This window comes from Myxocyprinus asiaticus, chromosome 41, assembly GCF_019703515.2.
Source record: "Myxocyprinus asiaticus isolate MX2 ecotype Aquarium Trade chromosome 41, UBuf_Myxa_2, whole genome shotgun sequence".
Lineage (NCBI taxonomy): Eukaryota > Metazoa > Chordata > Actinopteri > Cypriniformes > Catostomidae > Myxocyprinus > Myxocyprinus asiaticus.
Genome location: NC_059384.1, coordinates 31,299,822 through 31,327,525, shown reverse-complemented (window position 1 = coordinate 31,327,525; position 27,704 = coordinate 31,299,822). Strand labels below are relative to the sequence as shown.

The following is a 27,704-nucleotide window of genomic DNA, read 5'->3' as shown; positions in this document are numbered from 1 at the left end:
CACAGGTTGACACGTTGTCGTACTTGTCTTGTGATACTATGTCTTTGGACTTCAACATTTTTGGTAAGTTGATGTATAAAATGTATGTCTCACCAGGTCTTAAAAACATTCTGATGTAAAGATAAGATATATGAATACATATGACATATGAATATCTTTACAAAATTAAAATTTTTACTAAACAAATGAAATTGATTTGCTGGACTGGATCTATCTAAAATGGAAGTTCATTTGAGGTCTTTTATCATGATACGCTAACATTTAAACAGGGACAACAGCATTGGAATGTGGTGTAACTGTTATCTTGGTTATCTTTCAGTTTATGTGGAAATTTCTGGATAATGGGAGTCAGATGCAGAAATTCCAGCCCCCAATTCCTAGACGTGTTTATCCAATTGAATCAGGAAGACACATACATACAAATTCATCACCCACAATTTCCATGTTTGATATGGGAATCAGTCATGAGGACATAGGAATCAGTTATGATGAGTGGGAAAATCTACAGGAAGCTCTGGACTGGCCGAGTCCAGATGAAGAAATCACTCAGCTGAATCTGAGCACAAGTCCAGTCCACTCAACATTCTCGATTGTGGGACTCAATGAGAGTTACAAAGTGGGAGAAAAGATTCATGTTACAATCACAGCCAGAGATCACAACAACAACCTGAAACCATATGGAGGGGATTTTTTCCAAGCAAAGCTGTACAATTCAAAGTTAAAGGTATGTTGAGTTTAAAATTAAAAATATAAAAGGGTCAAAGGGTCATTTTCAAAGTGCATTTCTGATAAAAAAAATAAAAAAAAATAATGTTAAAGTGTTAATACATTGCATTGTGCCATCTCAAGCTAAATTAATTCATTTTACTATATGTTGCGACATAATTGTGCCTTTAGAAAAATAGCAAAAATGGTGTTAAAAAAAGAACGGCCCACTAAGATTGTTAATAAATCTCTCATATTGCATTAGATCTTTTTGGTAATTATGACAGGTTTTGTGCTTCGTTTTTTAAAAATATTTTAAAAATATATTTTTTTATTGATAGAAAGTAGGGCTGTCAGTCGACATTTTTAATCGAATTAATTACATGATGATTAATTAATCGCAATTAATCGCACATCAATTTTGGCTGAGAAATTACCCCCAAAAGATAAAGTCATCATTGTGTTAGATGAGAAAAGCATTGAATAGACATTACAAAAAGTAGCTTTAGAAAGAATTATATTTAATTTGATTCAACGTAGAATTTATTACACAAACTTTTAGGCTACAATGTGGCCATAATTATTTTTTATTTTATTATTTTTGAACATAAGCCTATCACTTAGGCTACAATAGTCACTTTTAGACTACAATGTGGCCATAACATTATTTTCTTTTTTATATATATATTTTATTGAACATAAGCCTATCACTTAGGCTACAATAGTCACTTTTAGGCTACAATGTGGCCATAACAGAAACACAGCTATACTGACATAAATTCTTGTTCAAACAGTTGCTAAGACAAAATAACTTATTTAAATTTTGTTTATGTAAAGCTGCACTCTTCTTTGGGACAATGTTGCCTGCCAGTGAGAATAGTCTTTCATATGGTACAGATGTTGCAGGGGTGGCCAGATATTTGCGAGCTAAGGAAGACAGTTTAACATGGGCCCCTGCATGAGTTGACCACTACTGTAGAGGACACTCATCCATCGCAATACTGGGCTCAGCTTTATAGCGATGTAGAGCATTGCTAAGCCCATTTTCCTCCTATGATTCTGAATTTGAACCCAGCAGGAGGATTCTCCTCTTCTTTGCTGGCTCGAGCCTCTCATGGCTCCGCCTTCCATGGCTCTGCCCCTCGAGCCTCTTACGGCTCCACCTTCTATGGCTCCGCCCCTCAAGCCTCTCACGGCTCTGCCTCCCTTGGCTCTGCCTCCCATGGCTCCCTGAGGCCACCCCCCAGACCTCCTGACTCTACTCCTGATCCTCCCCAGTCACCTGTTTCCTCCTGCCCTTCTCCATCTTTAGGTGCCAAAAGTCACCTTGTAAAGGGGGAGTTATGTCACGTTCTGTCTTCCTCATGTTTCCCTAGGACTCTTATTTTGAAGTTTTCTCCTGGACTACATTTCCCATGGTACACTGCCCTCATCAGCCATCTGTTCCCCATCATCCTCACCTGTCTTCCATTGCATCATTAGTTCCGTTTGTGTATAAATACCCTCCTGTTTTGTTCATTGATTGTCAGTTCTCATCTGAGTAACACTTACGTTAGTGTGTAGTTTATTTGGTTCTTTGTTGATATGGTTTATGGTTCTCTACATTGTTTTATATCATCTTCGTCATTAAAGACTACAAACTGATCCATCGCCTCTCGCATCATCATCTCTACCATACAAATATGTGACTGTGTGTGTTCAGATGCCCTGTGTGAACAAAGTTGTGGAATTTTATTCCAACTGGATGAAATAAACTACACTGTTCAGAAAAAATAAATAAATTGGTCAGTTTTGACCAGAACACAATATAAGGGTTCATTTGACATGAATTTGACTTATAAAGAGTTTTATTTCCGCAAATACTGAATATTAAATGATAAATTGTTTACAAAACAAAATCATGGTAACAGGGTTGACCTTTTAGGTTTGCACCCTATTGATAAACAAAAAATAACGTGCTAAAGACGCTTCTTTACAAAAAGAGTCATTAGTGACCTGAGGTATGTAATAGTGTCACAATATCTATTTGTACTTCCATAAATCATTTTTTATAATTATTTCATTTCTATGTAAGTTTACTATCACAGGATATACAGCATTTCTTAATTACAAGACAAATGAGTACTATATTCATACAAATGACTACTAAATAGTGGATTTTCTGCACACCAGTGGTGAATTATCTGTATCCCTCATGTACACATACAAATTTATAAATGCTGTTTGTCTCAAAGTGGCATTTTGTAGATCCATTTGTAATAAAATATCAGCGCTGAGTTGCTAAAGAATAATTTTTGCTGAAACACCCATTAATTTAAGGGTTAAATTACTTTCTGGCAGGGGAGTGCATAGACCTCAGCAGTGACAGGGGCAAAAGAAAAAAAAAGGGCACTTTTTATTTATTTATTTTTTTATTTTTTTTAAAGAGTAGCACTTATAAATACTTAACCAATTCTTTGATTTGAGGATTTAAGCATTTTTCTTGTATTATAAACATAATTTTCCATTATTTCCTTTTTGAAATAATAGCCTATTCTGTAATATTCCTAACAAAAAGCACCATATTTTACAATTTTTTTCAAACATGGTCTTTGATAATCCCATGTTTTTGACATGTGTCATAGTAAAATCATGGTATTTTTTTTTTACGCATCTTGGAGTACTATGACAGTATCATGAAATATGAATATAATCATTCAGTACCATGGTATTACCCTGGTAACGTCACATTGTCTTTTTTTGTTATATGGCTCTAATCTTTTTCTTGTCTCTTAACTCTTTTCACTTCTCTCATATCTGCACCCTCACTTTATCATTTTATCTCTGCTGTGTCTACTCTGACCTCTTCACCATGGTTTTGAATGGGTAGCCCACATGTCCGAAAATGGTAATACCACGGTATTTTTCTGAAAGTGATTAGTCTACTAGTTTAAACAAAAACCAAACTGGGGTTGCCTGAATCAGACAACTCCAGTTAACGGCAGTATTCTATAAAAGACGTAATAATTTAACTGAAAACGATGCGACCGCCCCCATTATAATGTGGTAAGAATAGAGTATTAATCTGTTGATGAACTTACAACACAATACATGGAGTGGAAATTTTATCTGATCTGTGTATGTTTGCATTTATTGTTCTGCGCTGAGTACACAGCCAAAAAGCGAGGTAAAGTTGGTTGTAAATTCGATATTCGTTGGATATTCGCCTATGGTGGTTAAGGGACCGTCTGAAAACTCCACACACTGCGATAAAAATAACGTCATACAAATCATACAGTGTGCACTGTGCGACATTCGCTGAGATTGCATTAGGTCTTTAAGAGTCTTGTCTCAGACTGAGCCTCTTCAGGTCTCAGTCTCGACTCAGACTTGTCACTTGACCCTTTCTAATCTTGACTTGATGAGCTGGTCTTGACTACAACAGTGCTGGTTACTCCCCATCACTGCTCTTATACTGGGCTAGTGGAGGACACTTCCTGCGGAATAATAATAATTATGTAACAAATTCATTATATAACAGTTATATAACAAAATATAGCCTCAAACGGCAATCATCGGGGTCCAAGCACATGTGAAGAAATAAACAATATAATCAGAATTGACAGAAATGATCCAGTGGATGCTAAATAATTCAAATTGACAGAATAGATCCTCCCTAACCTAAATGTGCTGAAAATTGTGTACCAAAAATGTTATGCTGTAAAACACACATAAAGGAATCATAAAATTAATCCATACGACTCCATTGGTTGAATCCATATCTTTTGTAGCAAAATAATTCAAGAGTTATGGCCCAAAATGGCTAGCCATGGTGATGATACTTAAAGACTGATTGGTAGACCATCTCTACGCTCCTATGTCTCTACGACATTCTGATTGGGAGATACGATCCCACAAAATTCATTGTATTGTCATAGTAGGAAACAATTGTTTTCATGGGCAAGAATGTTGTCATAGTATGCCTATGGGGCACATTTGGGCAGCATTTTACAGTTTTCAGACGCAGCCATATAGAAATGATGCGAGACAGAATCGGGGATCATGGAAAAATAAACACATAATATAATTCCAGACATATGTAAACATATCCCTATAACAATGTGACAGTCAATCATGTCTGGCAACTTGACAAATATGTTTTCTATATTTTTAGGACATGTAAAAATTAAGGTGACATTTGATGATCTTTAATCATTTTGGAAGTCACAGATTTATTTGCAAACTAATAATATAAAAGTCAGAAGACATTGTTAGTGTACCACGTTTCTTAAAAATAAATGTATATGCATTCAAACACTAATGAAAGCCTTAGACTTAAAAAGGATTTCTTATCCTGTGTTACAGAAATACAAAAATAGTATTACAGCTTTCATTGGTCAGATAAATGGCTGATTAGTTAAAATTTGCTGTTAGCATCCCGTTCATCATAAATCCATGAAATTTAGTATGAGTTTTGTGAAGTTTGGCATTTGTGCACACAAGATACAGGAATATTAGTCATAATGGGCCATACTAGTCAAATATATCGGATTGTATCTTCTAGACGATTTAATGGGTCAAAATTATTTTGATAACTTTTTTCCTGCATGGTCAAACACTGACCTGGGCCAAGTTTCGAACACCCTAGGAGGAGTTCGAAAAAGTAGGGTTTTCAGTAAATTAGAATGACAGAAACATTTTATAAAATGAAATAAAACTAAGATATACATTTTGTAGGACTTGACGCAAGGATTAGAGGTAAAAAGAATTTTGATTTGAATGTGCTCGGAGTGGAGTAATTAGCAAAAACGTAAATGTTTTTTTATAGCGCCACTTTGTGGCTGATTCTCACAAAACATGGTACACAGCCTCATTTTGACACTGTGTATGAATATCTCAAGTTTTGTAATGGCTGGCCATTCAGATTTGATGTTATTAGCTGCTGAAATTTGATTGGCTGCTGGCGGACATGTTTTTAAAGATATGCTATATGTGCTCATAGACCTTGATGGCACCTTGGACAAAGACATTGCATGCAATTTCAAGTCGATCGGACCAACGGTTCCATAGTTAGAGCCATTTTTAGTTTTTTTATTATTATAGCGGCACCAAGAGGCAAAGGTGTGCAATATTTTTCGACCTCAGCATGAGCCCATACATACGTTTACCAAATTTGGTGATAATACCTCAATCCGTTCAAAAGTTATTTTAGTAAAATGGACACGCCCACTATGAACGTTTTGGCGTACCGTTTGACGATAAATCAGAATTTCAAAATTCCTTTGATAACTTTTCATATTGGGACTCTGCTGAATCATTCTGCACTGGTTTGGTTCCGATCGGGCAAACAGCCTAGGACGAGTTCATTTTGATTTTTTTTCAAACAATCCAAAATAGCGGGAAAACGAAGGGGCGGAGCAAAATTCTGTCAGGGAGGTAAAACTCTTGGGCATGATGCAAGGAATCAGAGGAAAAAATAATTTTGTTTCTAGCCCTTACGATTCAAGATTTATGGCCCAAAATTAGATTTTTGTTTGTTTTGTTCGCAATAGCGCCACCTAGTCTCTGAAGGATGTGTGTCTGTATGCCTGAGTTGTGGGGGGATTTGGAACCATCCTGCCAAGTTTGGAATCTCTGACGCCCAGACACTTTTAGGGCAGAAAAATAATAAGAAGAAGAAGAAGAAGAAGAAGAATTAGAAAATCAGAACAAATACAATAGGGTTCCTGCACCTTCGGTGCTTGGACCCCTAATTAATAACCACTTGATCGCTTGATCTAAACAAAATAGGTGTCATTTTAAAGCTTCAATCTGGACTTTCCAATGCATATAGCTGATCCTACTAATTCTTTAATAATTATTTTTAATTTAATGACAAATTAGAGCTGTTTTGTTCTAATAATTTGCAAATTAGTTATAACAAAACAATTATATTAAGAGTTGGTAAAAATATAAAAAAGATGAGATAGCCATGTGTTATATATCATTGGAACGGTCTTAATTTGTAGAATGCAATGGGCAAATTTGTTTCAGTCAAGAGGCCAAACTGCAGTGAATATTAGTGTATGAAATTCCCACTGACACACAAGAGTAAATAAACATAATAAACAGGAGTGTCTTTTTGTCACATTTTTCCTTATTACTTCCTAAAACATACATTTAACATAGACAATGGCATATCTTAACTTACAGCAGACTATCCCAATTCAAGCGAGCTGAAACACAATAAAATATGATGAGTAGATCTTGAAATATTCCTCAGAGAGTGTACATGGAAGGACAATGGACAAAAGGAGGATGATGCACAAAAGGGCAAACATAGGGACTATTTATTTGATTATTGGAGCCTTGAAAAGAGTTCAAGTTTGTAACCTTAATTTTTTAAAAACGTATTCCTTGAACTTGTAGAGAAGACTCTATCCTGTATATTTCATCTTAATTTCCAAAACTTGTCAAGTCATCTGCATGGCATTGTCGTTGTGGACCACTCACTCCCAAAAAAATAATTTAACCTATTTTAAGATTTATGCATTTAAATTTAATAACAAAATTCCATTAAATTGAATTGTGTAATGTTTAAAAAGTAAATTAATCAAACTTAAAAATATATATACAGTATATTTGTATTTAATTTAAGATTATTTAATTCAATTTGATTTTTTTAATAAAATTGAAATGCGTAATTCTTAAAATAATTATTTTTTATGTGATTATGGTATGTGCAGTTTCAAGGTTTCATTTAGTTTCAATATCATTTTTCTGTGCTCAGAAAGATAGTGCTTATTACTTAATATTCAAGTCTGCTTTTATGCAGATAAAAAAAAATCATATTTTGATCTAGTCTTGAGTCACTAAAATTATAAATATGAGTAGTTACTGGTGTCTGTGCAAATTACAATAATAACCAATTTATTAATAAACAATTAAAATTTGTTTATTTAGAGTGTTTTATATGAAGTGTTTGTTTTACAGTAGGTACCTGGCATTTATAATGTTATTTGCATGGTAATTATCTTTGAAGAAATGTGACGAAAACATGATAATTCATCAATATTTCCCTAAATGTGCATGCTTTTGTACTCAAAGCTTTTTGTAATTTGTTTGTTAAAGGCAGTTATGACAAATAAACAGCAGCTTATATGATTGAACAGGAATGTGTCTTGTTCCTTTCTAAATGTGAATAACTCTCATTTTGATTTTCATGCCTGATGTGTACTCCCGACAAACATTAAGAAATGACTGTCACTGTAACATTTCTAACCTAAAACAGTGCTCAAATATTGAAGCTGGTGAAGAAATGTGAAGCCTGTTCTCTTATTGTTTGCACGAAATGGTCCATTTTGATTTGATTGATTTCTCCAAAATTAAGTCAACAACATTAGCAATGTCTGACATTTTGCCCCCAAAAGCAGCTATGTTGAAAAAAACTCTAAATATATATATATATATATATATGTATTAATTTGTGAACTTACTGAACAATAATAAAATACCAAAAATACAGAACCTTATATTTACAACTTTATTTACAACATATACATTTGCCAATGGTAAAAGTGATGATTTATAATCACAAAATAAATTTTGTTAAATAAACCACAATCAGTTTCTTCTGCACTGCCGATTACTCAATGATTGGTCGTTTGTTACATGGTTCAGCCCTTTTGAGAGCTCGACCAATCATCAGATAGAGAAGCTAGGGTTCCAGGAGGGATAGAAATACATTGATTGAAAACCCACTGTCCAATCAACAATCAGATCATTTCCCTTATCCAATAGCGCTCATGAAGCTCCCATAGACCCCCAGAGATGCATGGCATTCGGGCAGGACCCAAAATGACGTGTTTAGAGCCTTTTGTCCAATGAAGATCGATCTTTTGCTCCACTGAATTCAATGGGACACGCCTCTGCCGTAGACTCCCGTTAAAGCACTGCTTCAATGGGGCTCTCTGGGCTGTGCATCCGTGAACTCCGATGGATATAATCATGCAGATAACATCAACGGAATGAACATTGCGAAAGTGTTGTATGCTGTTGCGCACTTTTGTTACCTTAAATATTGAGCCGGGTCAATAATGATCTGAATTATAGAGAGGTTATATGCAATTTTAATGAAATTTTTAGGGAAGCTGTGCTTCCTGTGTAGTCTTACAGCAATCACCACTGATATAGTATGCCAAAACCAGTATGCCAATGGAGTAGTGTGTCTGAATCCTTGGTATTAATAAAACATACTCTTTGACCAAAGTGCGTCCTTCATCAACATTGGAAAAAGTTGTCAAATACAATCAGATCAAGGCACACTGGACCAACAGTGGCGCTTCAGCATACTCCAGGCACCAGGCCGTAAGACTACAGCACCACTGGCCAACACAGATGGACAGGACGAATGCCGTAAGTGGTGTGCAAAGAAGCAAAACTATTCACACTAGGCTAAAAGCTCATCTTAGCCGGCCAGCACACCACACTTTTTCTATAACGTCTGCACCATAAACAACAACCTGAATTGTACAAAGCTGCTTCTGACTTCCTGAAGGGAGATGAGGCACTGCTGCACTTTTATCTTCACTGACATGTGGCTGCATGAGCGTATTCCCGACCTTGTCATTTAGGTTGACCGATTAACCACGTTCCGATCAGATGGTTAGTTACTCTGTCCGGTAAGACCCGCGTGGTGGCTTATTAATTTATATCAATAAGGAATGGTGTATGAATGCGGTGATTGTCTCTGTGTTCTGCTCAGCACTCGTATAGGTCTCTGGCAGTCAGATGCAGACCTTACTATCTCACAAGAGAATTTACAGTTGTGATAATTGTTGCTGTTTACATCCCACCCAGCACTAGGCTAATGCTAGTGGTGTCCATGGTGAACTTTATGGGAAAATTAGCGAAATACAGACGGCTCATCCTGATGGCTTCTTCATCATTACCAGGGACATTAACAACATAAACCTAAAGACAGTATTTACTACATAGACTTTGAAACATGCATGACATTGTTTACACAAACACACACGGTGCATAAAAAATGCACAGACCCATCAAAAATGGATCAGACAAGTTTAGAATGAGGTAAGAACACGACCTCAGGGATCTATATCAGCACTCCAAGACTGTTTTGATAACACAAATTGGGACATTTTCAGAGAACCCATGGTTCACGAAAACCATGGTTCTCTGCAGAGGTGTGCACTCGAATGAAAGCAAGGGATGCTGCCTTTAAGCCTGAAGACAAAGAAGCACTCAGTACATCTAGAACTGAACTGTCCAGGGCCATCAGTGAGGCTAAGAGTACTTATTCAAAGAAAGTACATAACTGCATTGACTTCAAGGACATACGGTGCCTGTGGCAGGGAATACTAGTTATTACTGACTACAAACTAACACCTCAAGCTTTTCACAATGACACCTCTTTGCCGGATGCACTGAATAACTTCTCTGCATGTTTTGAGGCACAAAACAAGGAGCCCGCAAGGAAGACCAACCCTCCTCCTGACGAAAAGTCCTCTGTCTATTCACAGGTACTGAAGCACATGAAAACCGACATCCCAGACCAACTTGACCAATTGCAGTTTGCTTACTGCTCCATTTGAACTACTAGTAATGCCACCTCTACCGTACTCCACCTCACACTCACTCACCTGTAAATGCCTCTTTTTGGGTGGAATCAAAAACACGCTGTTTTTGTGTGTGTCTCTTTAAATGCAAATGAGCTGCTGCTCCCCGCCCCCTATTATTATACTGACAGTAAGCGTAAAAATAACGACATAGCTCTGGTCTCCGTGAATACAGTCAGAGACAATGGTAAATTTCCATGCTTGCGGATTATACAACAGTAGTGGGACTCATCAGTGACAATGACGAGTCAGCACACAGAGCAGATAAATCAGCTAGTGAGCTGGTGTCAAGACAACAACCTGTCTCTAAATGTTGAGAAAACAAAAGAGATGCTTGTTGATTTCAGAGACCTCTGCTTTCTATACTCCTCTGAACATCAACAACTTTGCTGTGGAGAAGGTCTGCAGTGTTAAGTTCCTGGGAGTGCACACAACAGAGGATCTCACCTGAATACTCAACACCATCACCAAAAATAACACCTTAACTACTTGCGCAGGATGAAAAAAGCCAGCCTCCCTCCTCCCATTCTAACCACCTTCTAGCATGAGACCATAGCAAGCATCCTCTGCAGCTGCATCACCGTTTGTTGTGGGAACTGTAATGTCGCTAACGAGTATTCCCTAAAGAGGATAGTGTGGACAGCCGAACAAATAATTGAAATCTCTCTCCCATCCATTAACAAACTCTTCAATAGACTATGTACCCACCATGCAATTATTATTTCGAAGGACCCTTCCCACCCTTCCCATGGACTGTTCACCCTCCTTGGTGCTTGACGTCTCAGAAAGACGAATCCTCCATACAGTATATCCGACTTCAAATCTCAGGGCATTTTATGCTTATTGGAGATATTTGTACACTATAAAGTAATTTAAAAAGCTGACAATTTAAAGGATTTGTTCCTGTGGATGGAAATTCATCCCAGCAATCTTTGTGAAAAAAAAAAGAAAAAGCCCAGTAAATCTTTATCCAGTAATCATAAAGTACTGTGATTGGTCTATCATGGCCCCCTATTCCCACCCATATTTAGCTGCCATTACTTAAATTACATATTGTCAAAGTCTATAAAGTCTTATTTATTTATTTTGTATCGAATGGTGGTGGGGTAGTGGGCTAAAGCACAGAACTGGTAAGCAGAAGTTTGCTGGTTCAATCTCCACAGCCACCACCATTATGTCTTTGAACAAGGCACTTAACTCCAGGTTACACCGGGGGGATTGTCCCTGTAATAAGTGCACTATAACACGCTTTGGATAAAAGCATCTGTCAAATGCATAAATGTAAATGTATATTAAGGACATTCAAATGGCACTCATTTTGTAGAATGGTCAAAAAATGTATATGCAGACATTTGTTCTATTGGAGTTAATCTACCTACATATACATTATCAAGTTGTTAATTAATTTACAACATAATGGATGTTACTTTTAGGTTGATAAGCTTTCAGATTTAATTTACCGAGATATATTAGTGTATTACGGTACATGGCAAACAATCCTTGTTTTTTGTTCTTGAAGGCGAGTGTGTTTGGAGAGGTTGTGGATCACCGTAACGGAACTTACTCCATTGATCTTCTTCTGCCATGGAAAGGCCAGGCACAAGTGTCCGTGCGTCTAGTCCATTCCAGTGAGGTTGTTCAAATTCTTGAAAAATACCTGGAGTCATCATTCCCACGCAGTCACTATAATGGCTACTTTGAAGGGCCAGGACCTAAAGGGAAAAGAATCAGTGAAGTAGTAGAGTGTAATCTTAAGTGGGGCCCAAACGGAAGTTGGATTAAAGGCAACTGTTGCTGCGAGTATAAGGATGTAAAAACAGGGACGGTGTGGCAGTGTGAGAGACCAAAAACACTGTCCTGTGACAAGCTGGTGCACCACTCAAGAGGATCTGTGGAAAACCCATTAAATCCCTTTGAGAAGAAACTTTTTACAAAGTAAATGCATGGGAAAGGGTTCAAAATCAATTCCACAATTGTAGAAAAGTTTTTATGGCAACACTTTACAATAAGGATGCTGTCTGTCTGTCTGTCTGTCTTTCTGACTATCTATAGGAAATTAACAAATGTTGCTCTAACTGGAGATACGAAAATCATAAATGTCCTTCCCAACACTACAGACATTGGTACGTTCATATCTCAGAGGACAAATATCATCTATAAAACAAATATAGTTACAATAGAATTGCAAAAATTGTAAAATACACACCCTTTCTTGGTTAAAAATGCCCTTTCTTTGCTTTAGGCTCAATGGAGAGATGTAGATCTGGCCTGACAACACCGGTTCCTGCAGGGTTCTTTTTGCATGATGTCTGGAAGTCTTTGATATGTAACACTAAACGCTTCAGTCCTCCAGAAATGGGAAACTGTCTCAAAAACAAAATTGTCTACTTGATGGGAGACTCCACCACGAGGCAGTGGTTTGAGTATTTGGAACGAAAAGTGCCAGGCAAGTAATTTAGTGGCATGGACAAACCACTTTATTTAATAATATTATCATGTCATTTTAGCATTATTAGAACTAGGGAAGGGGCGATACCACATATTTTTTATTTTTTTTTTCGATCTGATACCAATAATTTCAAATCCAATATCGTCGATACCAGTACTTCTATTAAACTGATTTTTTTGCGATTTCTTGGGATAAAATGTCACAATGTCATAAAAACATGGTTACTACAATATTACTTTAGTAAAACCATGGTTAACTATTTTTTTAATTACTTATTAACAACAATTACACACAATTATAAGCAATAAGAAATGTCACCTTTAGATATGTTGTTATTTTAGTATGAATTTACTCCAGAAGTGGTTTAGTAGTGTCTGAAGAGGTGGGCATACTGTGAATTTACGATCTCCATTAAAAAATGACTTATAATTATTATTTTTACAAAATGTATATCAGGGTAAGTGTCTTGCTGGCATGGTGTACAGTACACTACTAAGAACAATGGCATGGCTACTTTATTACTCTAACTATTAAACTAATTTATAATACGCAATAAACTGTTAAGCATTGTAGCTAATATGAGTGCAGCAATGTTCACATTAACATGTTATCTTGTATTACCATATACAGTATAGACTACATAAAAATTAATGGCTATTTGTTTTATTTGTGTACTATTATGTGCTTTTCTGTGTATAGTGAAATGTTTTTCCTACTTATAAATTGAAATAAATTGATATCACGATAAAAAGCCACCACTAAAAAAAACTAAAACAAAAGAGCACCAAAAACTAGCAGGGGTGCAATAACATGCAGTATTTTCACAAAGTTTAATTGCATCAGTTCAATTTAATGTATAAACATATATTTACGTTTAGCAGGGAAATAAATTTACAGTGCAAATTATGATTACTCCAGGGATGCTTGTGCATTAGATGCTGGAAATGTCCCGCCCATTACTGAAACAGAAAATATCATTGGTTAGCAAGTATCCAGTCGCGTCTGAAATGAATGTTCTGATTGGTGGATCAGTTTAGTTGGAATGTCTGTCTTGCCAGTGCCATCAGTTGCTCTCCCGCAGCTCCGTGCGCATTTAGAGATAATCTCTGTACACTTTAAATATATATATATATATATATATATATTTAGCCTACTCGTTGTTCTGGCGGCCATACGTATCATCACTTATTTCAGGTGGGTGTCGCAAAATCCCAAGAAAGATAGGTGCGTATGCCCTAGACTGAAGCTGTTTCTCTGATTTTCTATCATAACCTCTTGTCTGAACAAGTCTTGTGGCGGCGCAAGCGCTTGTCTGCTTATGTGTTTCAGCATTTATGCATGTTAAGATGAGCGGAAGAAGAAATAGTTCCCATCCTGCACAAGTATTTGCTAATATAGCCTAATCCTTTTTATTTCACTTTGAAGCTTATGATTATTGTTCATGTTCATGGTAACCAAATAATAATATCCCTAGGTTAATTATTTTAATTTTTTTATTTTTTTTTATTAATTTTTTAGAATCTATTTGTGTGTGTGTGTGTGTGTGTGTGTGTGTGTGTATGTGTGTGTGTGTGTGAGGATTGGTATTTTTAAACAACATCAGTGTGGGAAGTATGGATACTTTAGGATTGCTCCACCTATCCCTAGTTAATGAATTAGGGATAAAAATATAATGGCCCCAAATGAATAAACATACAATGGCCCCAAAAAGTAGTTAGACATTTAAGATGCACTTACAAATGTACTCTATGTCACTGAATTAGAAAACAAAATATCAGACCAGTGGCATTTTGAAAGAGCACAAGCACTAAAGCAAAACATTTGACAAAAAGATATTTGATAGGTTTTAAATGATAAAACAATAGATGAACCATAGTTTACAAAATGAAGGCAAAAGTAATGTTACACTTTCTCGTTGTCAAACAGTCGAACATGCCCATAGTTAATGTCCTGTGTGAACTTGAAGGGAACTGACTTCATTCATCCTCTAAAAATCACCTTGATACCAGTTGGTTAAAAGTCATTGAAAAAAAAGATGAAGTTAGTTCTGTAAAAGCTCTAGTAGCTTCATTGCATTTAGATTGTTATTTAAGTGTGGTTAAGTTCCCAAATACCTTTAGGGGCCATTGCATAAAATGAAGGAATAAACAAATCACTTTAGTAGCCTTATTGATTTGAGCTGTTAGCAAAATTAAAAAACCAAGGATTCTAATGATAATTTTTCTGATCTTATTTAGGCTTAAAGAGAATGGACCTCCACACTCCTCGTACGGGTGGACCCCTGATGGCTGTGGAGTTAAAAAATAATATCATTGTTCACTGGCATCCACATGGTATACCTTTGCGATTTACTAAAATGCTAATTACTGATCTGCATTACATCAGCAATGATATTGATGAAATAGCTGGTGGTCATCATGCAGTCACTGTCTTCACAATCTTTGCCCACCTGGTGTTTCACCCACTAACATTTTACGTCCATGAAGTGGCCAAAATTCGTCAGGCCGTTGTTGCACTACTGAGCCGTGCACCAGATACTACTGTCATCATCAAGTCTGGCAACACAGCAGGACTAAAGGTACACTCGGTCAAAGAGGTTTTCTTCCTTGTTTTCCTAATAATAGCTTTTTATATGACATTTTAATGAGTATGCACCATATGGGTAGTTGACTGTTGCATTATGAGTGAGCTTGTGTGACTGGTCAAAAAAAAAAGTTGATCACTGTAAACTCAACACTGTGCCATTGTCATTACATTCAGCACATGCCGCCAACATGCGTTTTCTATCCACTCTGCATGAAAAACAACAAGCTGAAGATACATTAAACTAATATTTTTTCCCACGATTGTAATTACTGTGTAAATACATTTACACCTACTGTGTTTTAGTGTATTTTTTTTATTTTAAACCATATATGATGCTTCAGTTCAAATGTTCAATTTCTTTATGTGGAGAAAAACTTCAATATCTTTTATTAAAAACCAGCCCGTATTAATTTACCCAGCGAACACAGAAGGTTCCCCTAACCTAAGAGTTGGTACTGTACTGTACACCTACTTATTCATGCTATTATCTAATCAGCCAATCATGTGGCAGCAGTGCAATGCTTAAAATCTTGCAGATACGGGTCAGGAGCTTCAGTAAATGTTCACATCAACCATCAGAATGGGGAAAAAATGTGATCTCAGTGATTTAGACAGTGGCATGATTGTTGGTGCCAGACGGACCGGTTTGAGTATTTCTGTAACTGCTGATCTCCTGGGATTTTTATGCACAACTCTTGAGTTGTTGATGTTTACTCAGAATGGTGCCAAAAACAAAAAACAACCAGTGACAAAATGTAGTTTGTGGCATTTATATGTGCTGTTGTTGAATGTGCGAATACGTTTTTAAATGTGACTGGAGTATCAGGGAAACTGATTTATGCGATCCTAAAATCTAAAATAGCAATGTTTGTAGAAAAATCAAGAATTTGATAGTGTAATGGATGATGAGTTTAGTTTATTTGAGTTATCACTACCCATGAATCACTCAAGAAATACAACACCAGGTCAAGACATGATACTTTATAAAATATTAAGGAAATGACCAGAGACGGCCTTGAAATTGATATTTGTTAGATGGCTCAATTATTTATTTAATTATTTATTTTAAATAGGAAATTAAAACACCTTATTACACAGCTCTCTGGAATGCTCGATTCTGATTGGTCAATGGCGCATGTAGCGGTCTGTAATATGTCATATCAGACCGTTTTTCTGGATATAGCAAGTCATTTTTTCTACTTCTAAGATCACTCTGCGATCTTTACAAGTAAGCTAATTAGTATAATTTCAACTCATGTAATAATAATAATAAGTCAATATCAATGTTTTATGTACATTTATTTAGCAAGTACTCTTGTAATACGCTGGATACTGAGCAGTCAAACAGTCATTTTCGCATAATAAACAACACCAGAACTGTGACGCAAACCTGAAAGGTTTACACAAATCAGCTGTTCAGTGATATTTTCTTCTTACAAAATAACATAATTTCAATGCAAATCAAAATTTCATGTCCATTTATTCATTTATTTGCTTAGTAGCCATGTAATAAGCGTGATAATGTAAAGTCAGCCGGTTGTTATTGCAAAATAAATCCCTTTAGGGTGATACAAGGCCTGCTGTGGTTTACACTCACTGAGCACTTTATTACCAGCACCTGTACACCTACTTATTCACACGATTATCTAATCGGCCAATCATGTGGCAGCATTGCAATGCACAAATTTATGCAGGTATGGGTCAGGAGCTTCAGTTAATGTTCACATCATCCATCAAAATGGGGGAAAAAAATCTCAGTGATTTCAAATGTGGCATGTTTGAGTATTTCTGTAACTGCTGATCTCCTGGGATTTTCATGCTTAACAGTCACTACAGTTTACTCAGAATGGTGCCAAAACCAAACATCATCCAGGGAGCAGCAGTTCTGCGTACAGAAATGCCTTGTTGATGAGAGAGGTCAACAGAGAATGGCCAGACTGGTTTGAGCTGACAGAAAGGCTACAGAAACTCAGATAACCCCTCTGTACAATTGTAGTGAGCAGAATAGCATCTCAGAATGCACAGCACATCGAACATTGAGGCAGATGGGCTACAACAGCAGAAGACCATGTCAGGCAGTTTATAAGAACATAGTGTTCCTAATAAAGTGCTCAGTGAGTGTATTTTGTGATAACAGCCGGCTGGCTGCACATTATCCCTTACCTATCAGATTGTTTTTTGAAAAGGAAGGTCACCAGTGATGCCTTAGTTATGTTTGAAAATTAAATCAAAAAGTATTTAGTATTTAGTGGAAGTTTTTCTTATATAAAAAAAGCTTATGATACTTTATGGAGGGAACGGTTTTGGATTCAACTGAAGAAAACTGGTTTAATGGTAAGTATTTTAATTGGGTATTAGATTTCTTGATTGAGCACACCTTTCAGATAAGAAATGGAGAAGAATTATCAGTTCTATATGAAATTGATAATGGAACTCTGCAAGCAGGGACGGATTAACCACCGGGTCGATTGGGCCGTTGCCCAGGGGCCTCTAAACCCAAAGGGCCTGAGCTCTAAATCAATTATTTATTATTTTGAGATATCTATTATATCTATTAATCCACGTAAATGTCAGCCTTATGTGAAATACCATTTGTTCGGCCGAATGCGTGCTGGAATACAGCAGCGCGAGCATAGACACTCGAGTACCTTAAAGGTGCCTTAATATCCTAACTATACAGTATGTGCACGGTAACCTTTTGTAATATTTGGTTAAATGCTAGAGTTCACGAATGGTTATTCTGTTATTTGTCGGGAGTCGGGACTCAGGAATTAAGAATGTTTACTGACATGGATGCATCAAACACAATCTCAGATAGCAGGGAATAAAGTGCACAGTGAGCTATGAGCCTAAATAGCACAATACATAGATCTTCAAATGATAAAATCACATTAAAGTCGAACAAAAATAATCTGTCACTGCCTGCAACATAGCAATCTTAATCAATGGAATATGCGTATCTCTGCCCGGGCAGGTTCACTTTCCATGAGGCAGCACACACTACGGTTTATAAACCTCTTTGGGATGCTTTGATTTTTAAATGATTCCGCATTTAACTTTTGTAATTATTGTCTGCACACCAGAGCAAAAAGGGGGGAAGAAAAAAACATTGGCTCACCGTTTATCAAGCGCTGAAACTTTGGCAGGTGAAAAACAATCTGGAATCATGTGTAACAGACACATTAAGTCCTCCTTCTAACCTGAACTTCAGAATGTTGATTTGTGACACCTGAGCTGAAAAAGCTTGATGCATCGCAACAAATGGTGAAACAGAACACAGGTGTCTTGAGATGCGTTAAAAAATATTGAAATTCTTTTTAAGTTAACAGTGTCTAAAAAAATGCAACGGTCCTGCGCGGTACGCTGAAAAAAGTGAGTTGTGGCACAACAATCAAAGATGTCTGTCCAGTGCGTGATTACATGGCCTCGATGCACGTGTGAACAGCCGTAACTCGCCCTATATCCTACTTGAAAAAATTAATCAAACCTGGCCCAAAACCTGTAGGTTTGTCGGGTACCGTCTGAAGCAGATCGGGTTAAAGACCTCTAAACACGTGCAGAACAACTGAATAGTAATTTTGGTATTTGAAAACCATGCACATCCCTATTAATAACACATGATTTTGGATCGGTTCATAATTAAAAGGTACACATAACTGGCCATGTAAGACATTGCTCCAAACTCTTCTTCCGTCAATTTGAAAAATCCAACCAAATTTGGCTCTCTAGTCAGATGATGGAGCATTATGAAAAGAAGTCAAAATATTTAATATGTAGTTAAAAGGGTACATGAGGCAATCCGACAAGTTAAGAAATGGTCCTTGGGTTTAAAATTATCAGTGCCAAAGACAAATTATATTATTTTCACAAAGAAATGGCATAAGGATTACATAACCTTGAATTTTATGATCAGCCATTGAAAAGATTATCAGAATTTAAATACCTTGGTTTGTGTTTTGATCAGAGGTTGAACTGGAAGAGGCATATTACTAAAATTGAAACAAAGTGTAAAAAAATATATATATCAATTGTTTGTGTGCACTTGCCAGCTTGATTTAGGGTGCTAGCCGCAGCTCGTTATTAGCTATCTATCAATCTTCAATACGTTCCAGTATGGATTATGGGTGCATAGTTTTTGGATCGCAGCTAATTCAGTCTTGAAGAAATTGGATGTGATACAGTCTAGAGCTTTAAGAATATGTTGTGGAGCAATTAAAACGTCACCTGTTGATGCGATTGGGGTAGTAATGGGAGAGATGGCAGTGGATTTGAGAAGGGAGAAACTGGCAGTGACTTATTGGGTGTGTTGTCAAGGATAAACATCAAACCCGCAAAGTACTGGAGGAATGTTGGGAATATAATTGTAATGGAGGCAACCGCTTGGGATGTAAATGTGGACAATGGGTCAAGGACTATGGCCTTTATATGTTTTTTTTTTTTCTCCTGTTGTGTCTGGTACTCCACCTTGGAAGACTACGGAGCCTGTTGTAGATCTGGGCCCATATTCACAAAAAAATCTTATGGATAAAAGTACAACCCCAATTCCAAAAAAGTTGGGACAGCATGAAAAATGCTAATAAAAACAAAAAGGAGTGATTTATAAATTATATTCACCCTTTGCTAAATTGAAAACACTACAACTACACATTATATGATGTTTTATCTTGTGAATTTAATTGTTTTTTTGGGGGTTTTTTTATGTACAGTAATTTCAAATCAGATGATTGCAACATGCTCCAAAAAAGTTGAGACAGGGGCAATTTAAGACTAATAACAATTTGATGAGTTAAAATAACAAGGCAATGTGAAACAGGAAATGTTAAACAGGTGAGGCAATCGTGTCATAGTATATAAGGAGCCTCCAAAAACAGCCTAGTCCATCAAGAGCAAGGATCATTCAAGACTTGTCAATTTGCCAACAGATGCTTCAGCAAATAATCCAGCACTTTGAGAACAATGTTCCCCAAGACAAATTGGAAGGATTTTGGGCATTTCACCCTCTAGAGTGCACAATATAGTTAAAAGATTCAAGGAATCTGGTCAAATCTCTGTGCATAAAGGGAAAGAAGAAAACCACTTCTGAATGCGTGTGATCTCTGATCCCTCAGACATCACTATCATAAAAAACATCATTCATCTGTAATGGATATCATGAACATGGGTTTGGGATTACTTTAGTAAACCTTTGTTAGTCAACACCATTCGCCACTGCATCCACAGATGCAAGTTAAGAATTTATTATGCAAAGCAGAAGCCCTACATTAACACTGTCCAGAAGCACTGCTGACTTCTCTGGGCTCGGTCTCATCTTAGATGGAAAGTAGAACAGTAGAACTGTGTTTTTGGTCCGATGAGTCCACATTTCAAACCGTTTTTGAAAAACACAGTCGTCGTGTTCTCCGTGCCAAAGAGTGAAAGGACCATCCAAGCTGTTATCAGAGTCAGGTCCAAAAGCCAGTGTCTGTATGGGCCAGGGGTGTGTCAGTGCCTATGGCATGGGTAACTTTCACATCTGTGAGGGCACCATTAATGCAGATATTCCACTTTTTAAACTTAACAAACTTGAAATGGTGGTGTTTCACAGTGGTAAACATTCGACTGCGCCAGCTTTTTTGGAGTGTGTTGCAATCATCTGTCTGTCTGTCTGTCTGTCTGTCTGTCTGACTGACTGACTTCTGTATTGTAGTCTGTCTTAGCTGACAAATAGCAGTTCCCTGTCTACCATTCACTGAGGGCGATTTACAGTTTTTCTCAGTCGCTTTGGTACATTTCTCAGATCACAATTGAAATTCTCAAAATGACTTGTTTAACCTCCACAACATCTAGTCACTTGTGCACATCATAAAAGCAATTTCTCATTCTTTTTAACAAATTGCCAATGTTTTGGTACATTCATGCAATTGATGATGTACAATTGTTTCCTACATTATCAATTGCTTATGTAATGTTGAATAAATATATTATACTGGTTCTCTGTTGAATAGTCTTACCCCCAAAAACATCTAGGCATTAGTTCATTGCAAAAGTCATTAAATGCAAAATGGTTGAACCAGTTGTGTTAATCTGTCAAGCCTATTTTCTATACATTTCTATTAGACTTTTTTTTTTGTAAATGTGTCCTGAATTGATGAATTGCTGTCATGTGAATCTTGTACTTCACTAATGAAGGGGAATGTGTGAAGCGTTAGATCAACCAAAGATCAACCAATTCCCTAAAATAGCTCAGAGGTGCATCTCATGAACCTTCAGTTGGCAAGCATATATACAGTTGTGCTCAAAAGTTTGCATACCCTGGCAGAAATTGTGAAATTTTGGCATTGATTTTGAAAATATTTAATGAAAGTGATCATATGAAGCCATTTATTATCACATAGTTCTTTGGATCCTTTTTAAATCATAATGATAACAGAAATCACCCAAATGGCCCTGATCAAAAGTTTACATACCTTTGAATGTTTGGCCTCGTTACAGACACAAAAGGTGACACACACATGTTTAAATGGCAATTAAAGGTTAATTTCCCACACCTGTGACTTTTTAAATTGCAATTAGTGTCTGTGTATAAATGGTCAATGAGTTTGTTAGCTCTCACATGGATGCACTGAGCAGGCTAGATACTGAGCCATGGGGAGCAGAAAAGAACTGTCAAAAGACCTGTGTAACAAGGTAATGGAACTTTATAAAGTTGGAAAAGGATATAAAAAGATATCCAAAGCCTTGAAAATGCTAGTCAGTACTGTTCAATCACTTATTAAGAAGTGGAAAATTCGGAACCTCAGGAGAAATACAGGCTGCTCTGGAAAAAGACGGTGTGGTTGTTTCAAGGAGCACAATACGACGATACTTGAACAAAAATGAGCTGCATGGTCGAGTTGCCAGAAAGAAGCCTTTACTGCGCCAATGCCACAAAAAAGCCCGGTGACATGCCTCACAGCTTCTGGCACACTGTAATTTGGAGTGACGAGACCAAAATAGAGCTTTATGGTCACAACCATAAGCGCTATGTTTGGAGAGGGGTCAACAAGGCCTATAGTGAAAAGAATACCATCCCCACTGTGAAGCATGGTGGTGGCTCACTGATGTTTTGGGGGTGTGTGAGCTCTAAAGGCATGGGGAATCTTGTGAAAATTTATGGCAAGACGAATGCAGCATGTTATCAGAAAATATTGGCAGACAATTTGCATTCTTTTGCACGAAAGCTGCGCATGGGATGCACTTGGACTTTCCAGCACAACAGTGACCCTAAGCACAAGGCCAAGTTGACCCTCCAGTGGATACAGCAGAAAAAGGTGAAGGTTCTGGAGTGGCCATCACAGTCTCCTGACCTTAATATCATCGAGCCACTCTGGGGAGATCTCAAATGTGTGGTTCATGCAAGACGACCAAAGACTTTGCATGACCTGGAGGCATTTTGCCAAGATGAATGGGCAGCTATACCACCTGCAAGAATTTGGGGCCTCATAGACAACTATTACAAAAGACTGCACGCTGTCATTGATGCTAAAGGGGGCAATACACAGTATTAAGAACTAAGCATATGCAGACTTTTGAACAGGGGTCATTTCATTTTTTTCTTTGTTGCCATGTTTTGTTTTATGATTGTTCCATTATGTTATAACCTACAGTTGAATATGAATCCCATAAGAAATAAAAGAAATGTGTTTTGCCTGCTCACTCATGTTTTCTTTAAAAATGGTACATATATTACCAATTCTCCAAGGGTGTGCAAACTTTTGAGCACAACTGTAGACAGAGCACAACACAGTGTTACAATTTCTGACAATGGAAGAACAAACAAGGAAACGAACAGGGCCAACAGCTGGGAAGAAGAAGAGGAGTACGGATGTGTGGTGAAATGGTAGGGGGGTAAAACCACAAGCACATACTCAGATGACCCTGCTGGCTGCCATGGATGCAGCATGTGAGGACATCACAGCAGACGCCTACAGAGGGTGGATAAGATATTCCAAAAGGTTCTTTCCGTGCTGCATTGCAAGGGCAGATTTCCATTGTGATGGGGATGAGAATCTGTGGCCCGACAGACCGGAATGTCAGGACGTGTAGAAAGACAGCACTGTGATTTCCAATACAGCGCTGCATGTACAGCTCTGCCTAAGGGGTGTTTCCTATGTTTACCTTTCTAATATTGTAATTTTTTTTTCCCTCTTTGTGCTGTAAAACAGTCTTTTCTGTATCACAATGACATTGTACTGTCATTTGTTGACAGACCAACAGTAAATGCGTAAATGTAAATCCTGTCCAGCCTCTTGCAATCAATATCTCACATACAGTGTTGTGTAAATTTGTACTGTTGAAATTGATATATGCCATACAGAAAAAGTGCATCCTTGTGCATTTTCAAACATTGTCATCAAAACCGTAGCCATAGTTTACATCAGGAAATACTGACAAAGCACACTGTTGTACTGACAACATGGCTAAGCATTTTGACTATCTTGTTTGTGAACAATGACACAAGGACTTGTCATTCTGATGGCACTGATATGTTCATTGGCATAAATATTTACTTTTGAGAGATGAACTAAGGATTTTGAGCATGCTACAGGCTTTTGCATGTAATACATTGTGTGGTGCTGTTTGCACTAATTGTTTCGAGAAATGCACTTACTGCTTTGCAAATGCTAAGGATGATTCGAGAAATGTACCAAAGCGACTGAGAAAAACTGTAAAAGAGCGTGCTAATAAAACATGGTGTCATCCATTGCAAAGAGGTCAACTCCGCCTTAATCTTATTTTAAGATTTCCTAAGTAAAACTTGCTCTTCACAGTTTTGTGAATAGGTTTTAAACAAAAACTCATAGCTACGAACTCTTTGGAGAACTCCTAGTGGTAGATAAAGATCTTTGTGAATACGGACCCTGAGCTTTTTAGAAGCTCGACAAAATATGGAAGAAGTGTGTAGTAATGGAGTGCACTTTTAAGTGAGAGATTTTATTCATTCCTGCAGATATTTACAGATGGTTCCAAAAAAAAAGAGTCAATCAGAATGGTGGCATAGGCATGTGTGTCATTTGTTTAAAATGATATATGGACCTGTCTGTTTATACTGAAGAACTAACTGTATTAATTATAGGTTTACAATGGGTTGAACAGGTTAAGCCAGATAAGGTGGTAATTTGTTTTGATTCTTCTTCTACTTTAAAGACTATGTTGTCATCTAGATCAGATAGGGATGATCTATTAATGGAAGTATACTCACCATTACACAGATTACAGAGATTCGGTGTATATTTTTATTGGGTGCCTGCACATATTGGCATGCTAGGGAAAGAGGTGGCTAATAGATTAGCCAAAAAATAAAACATGTAAAAAGCACTAGACAACTAAAAATGAGGTAAAATCCATAATAAGGGAAAGGTTAAGAAATAAATGGCAGGTAAGATTGGACAGAAGCAGCACTAGTATGTGGCTTTAAAATACTATGCACTCAGTGGTGAGGGAACAGTACATGGGTGGGAATAGAAGGGATGAGGTTTTATTAACTAGATTAAGATTGGGTCAAAGATGCTTGAAATCAACTTTGGCAATTATGTGCAAACATGAAAATGGGATGTGTGATGGCTGAGGTGTTTTAGAGAATGTGGAACATATATTGTTGGTATGTAGTTAGTATAATGTTTATTGAAGTAGTTTGTTTGATTGTACACAGAGTAGGCCAGTGAGTGATGTGGATATTTTGGGGGCAGTTACAAAGGATGCACAGGTGTGTGTGGATAATCAGAATCAGAATGAGCTTTTTTGCCAAGTGTGCTCACGTACACAAGGAATTATTATTATTTTTTTATTTTATTTTTGGTGATAGGAGAAACAAGTGCAAACAGAACATTGCAGTGAGACACAGAATATAAAGTAAGGTAAGAGTATAAATAGACATACAGAAAAAATAAATAGGACATATAACTTAGAATGGCACATGTACATGTGCAAGGTAGGGTTATGTATTTATTGAATTAAATCTGAGTGAATTTACATATGTACATGACATATTTATACATTATTGCACTATGGGAGTCCTGAAGGCAGTAAAAACTGGTGCCTGGATGTCCTGGTGCTGAGTGCTCTTTAGTGCCGGCCAGAGAGAAACAGTTCAAAAAAGGAGTGGGCAGGTTGTGTGGGGTCCAGTGTGATTCTACCTGCACGTTTCCTCACTCTGGAGACCTACAGGTCCTGTTTTGAATTTTGTGTTATGTGTTCGTGCAGCTTCCTTGTTTTGTTGGGGTACTATGTTTATGTCTAATTGTGCAGCAGCATGTCATACATGCTAGATGCAGCATGTCTTGTGTTTTGTCTAATTGTACAGCAGCAGTAGCATGTCAACATGCTTAACTCAGTATGTCTGTTTATGTTCTAGCAGTAGTAAGTCTTTGTACTTGCTCTGCAGCAGCAGCTTAGCAAATCTAGTCAGTCAAGACCAATATCCTATCAATATGTCATACCCACATTAACATGCTAAATCTTTCAGAGAGTTGTCATGACTGAAATTTACTGTAGATGTTTGTTTAAAATATTGCTTTATCTTTATGCTTGTTGGATAATCCGTAATATATATATATATATAATTCTGAGCTACACACAATAAACAGAGACTGCAATGCTGCTATCCGACTTAAATTTTAATTCACACATGCACATTTATATGTTAATTAAGTTTACACTTTTGTCATATTGGCTTAACAGACTCACTACTGTGTTGTCATTTTAGATATATTTAATTTAAATATCGCTCTATCCCTATGCTTGTTGTTAGATAATCAGTCTAACGAATATTTGTTCTATTATTTTGTAGAATTCATTTTGAAGTCATTTTTCATGCCTTTCCGGATATGGTATTCAGCTTCGGGCATATCCCTACTGTGAGCTATATTCCAAGTCTTCTTAATCCATACAATATCTCTGTGTGAGGAACAGACTAAAATTAGGTTGCTTGAAAATCATATTCAGATTTTTTTTTTTTTTCTTAAATTTGTGTTCCATGGATAAAAAAATAACAGCATACAGGTTTAGAACAACATTTAGGGTGAGTAAATAATGACAGAATTTTCTGTTTCAGTGAAAAATTATTGTAATATTGATGCTCATTCATGCTGTGACTCTTTCTGCTCTGTGTTGTTACAGGACATTTTTCAAAGTGATTGGTATGCACTGCAGTTTAACACAGTGATGAGAGAGATGTTCAGAGATATTAATGGAGTGATCTACTTAGATGTCTGGCAGATGACTTCCTGTCACTATCTACGTGAAAACATTCACCCAGGTCCTGTTATCATTGCTAATGAGGTCGACATGTTACTCTCATATATCTGCCCTACCTGAAACACCAGACACAATATTATAATGTGTGTTAATAACTTGATTCATACAGTATGATGCAAATTAAAATTAGGAGACTTGATCTGAGAGAATTGGTGTAATTTACTGTATAATCTCAAAGCGCATTTGAAGTAAATCTCTATCATCACTTTTTTAATGATCATATTTATCTTCTTTATTTACAAAACTTAACACCGTGACTTATAAAACATGTTTACTCTGTTTAACAATGAAATGTTATATCTTTGTTTCTGTCACTCTGACATCTCTAAAAAGATTGTCATTAGTCTTATGTGTTATAAATGTTTTTGTTTTTACTTGTTTGTCTTGGGTTATTTCAATTCACATTTTTGCAAACAGTTATGTTTGTTCATCCATAGTTTTAGTGATATTTCATATAGTCTTGTAACACCCGTAAGAACAATACAGTTTTGTTAATTGTTTTGTTCAAAGATCAAAACATTAATGAAATTAAAGATAAAATAAAAGCAGGACTGTATTCAAGAAATTAAAGCAAGTATTTTCTGTTCCAAAAACAGGGTAACTTTAAGGGTATGTTTTTAACCATAAGGGTTCCCACTTGACTTTCCCTAGTCATGCAATATTACAGAGCTGAGCATAACTAGAGAAATATGAACCATGAAATTTACATGATTTTTACATGACTTTATGAAGATTGTTTATTTCTATGGCTTGTCCATGCATGGGTTCCAGGGTTTACTTTAGGTATGTAGGCCTATGTCCTTTGAGAAGGATACAGTGGGTGTAGAAACATATAAGTCACTAATATCACTCGAGCAAGAGTGCTGTTTTGTCCGTATATCAGCACGGCTGTGATTCGGCTGTAGGCACGAGGCCGCAGGCGTTTTATACAAAATTTCAACAGCCAAGTAAATAAATAAGAAAAACCCAAGGAGCATCCCATAAACCCTCTTGTGTGGGGAACTACTTTCTAACAGCACATATCAGCTGTTGCTAGTTCCAAAGACGTGCCCAAGCCTCCATTAATAATTCGAAAGCACCACTTTAGAACTAGT

The 27,704-nt window shown here is 36.8% G+C and overlaps 1 protein-coding gene across 1 annotated transcript; it reads left to right on the top strand.

Moving 5' to 3' along the window:
- Positions 1-26,984, top strand: LOC127431649 (NXPE family member 3-like). The gene is made up of 7 exons (XM_051682178.1): positions 1-63; positions 320-724; positions 11,821-12,236; positions 12,354-12,424; positions 12,544-12,747; positions 14,988-15,328; positions 26,473-26,984. Exons 2-7 carry the CDS (start codon positions 323-325, stop codon positions 26,668-26,670), a joined length of 1,632 nt encoding a protein of 543 aa, XP_051538138.1. The 5' UTR covers positions 1-63; positions 320-322; the 3' UTR covers positions 26,671-26,984.
- The last annotated feature ends 720 nt before the right edge of the window (positions 26,985-27,704 follow it).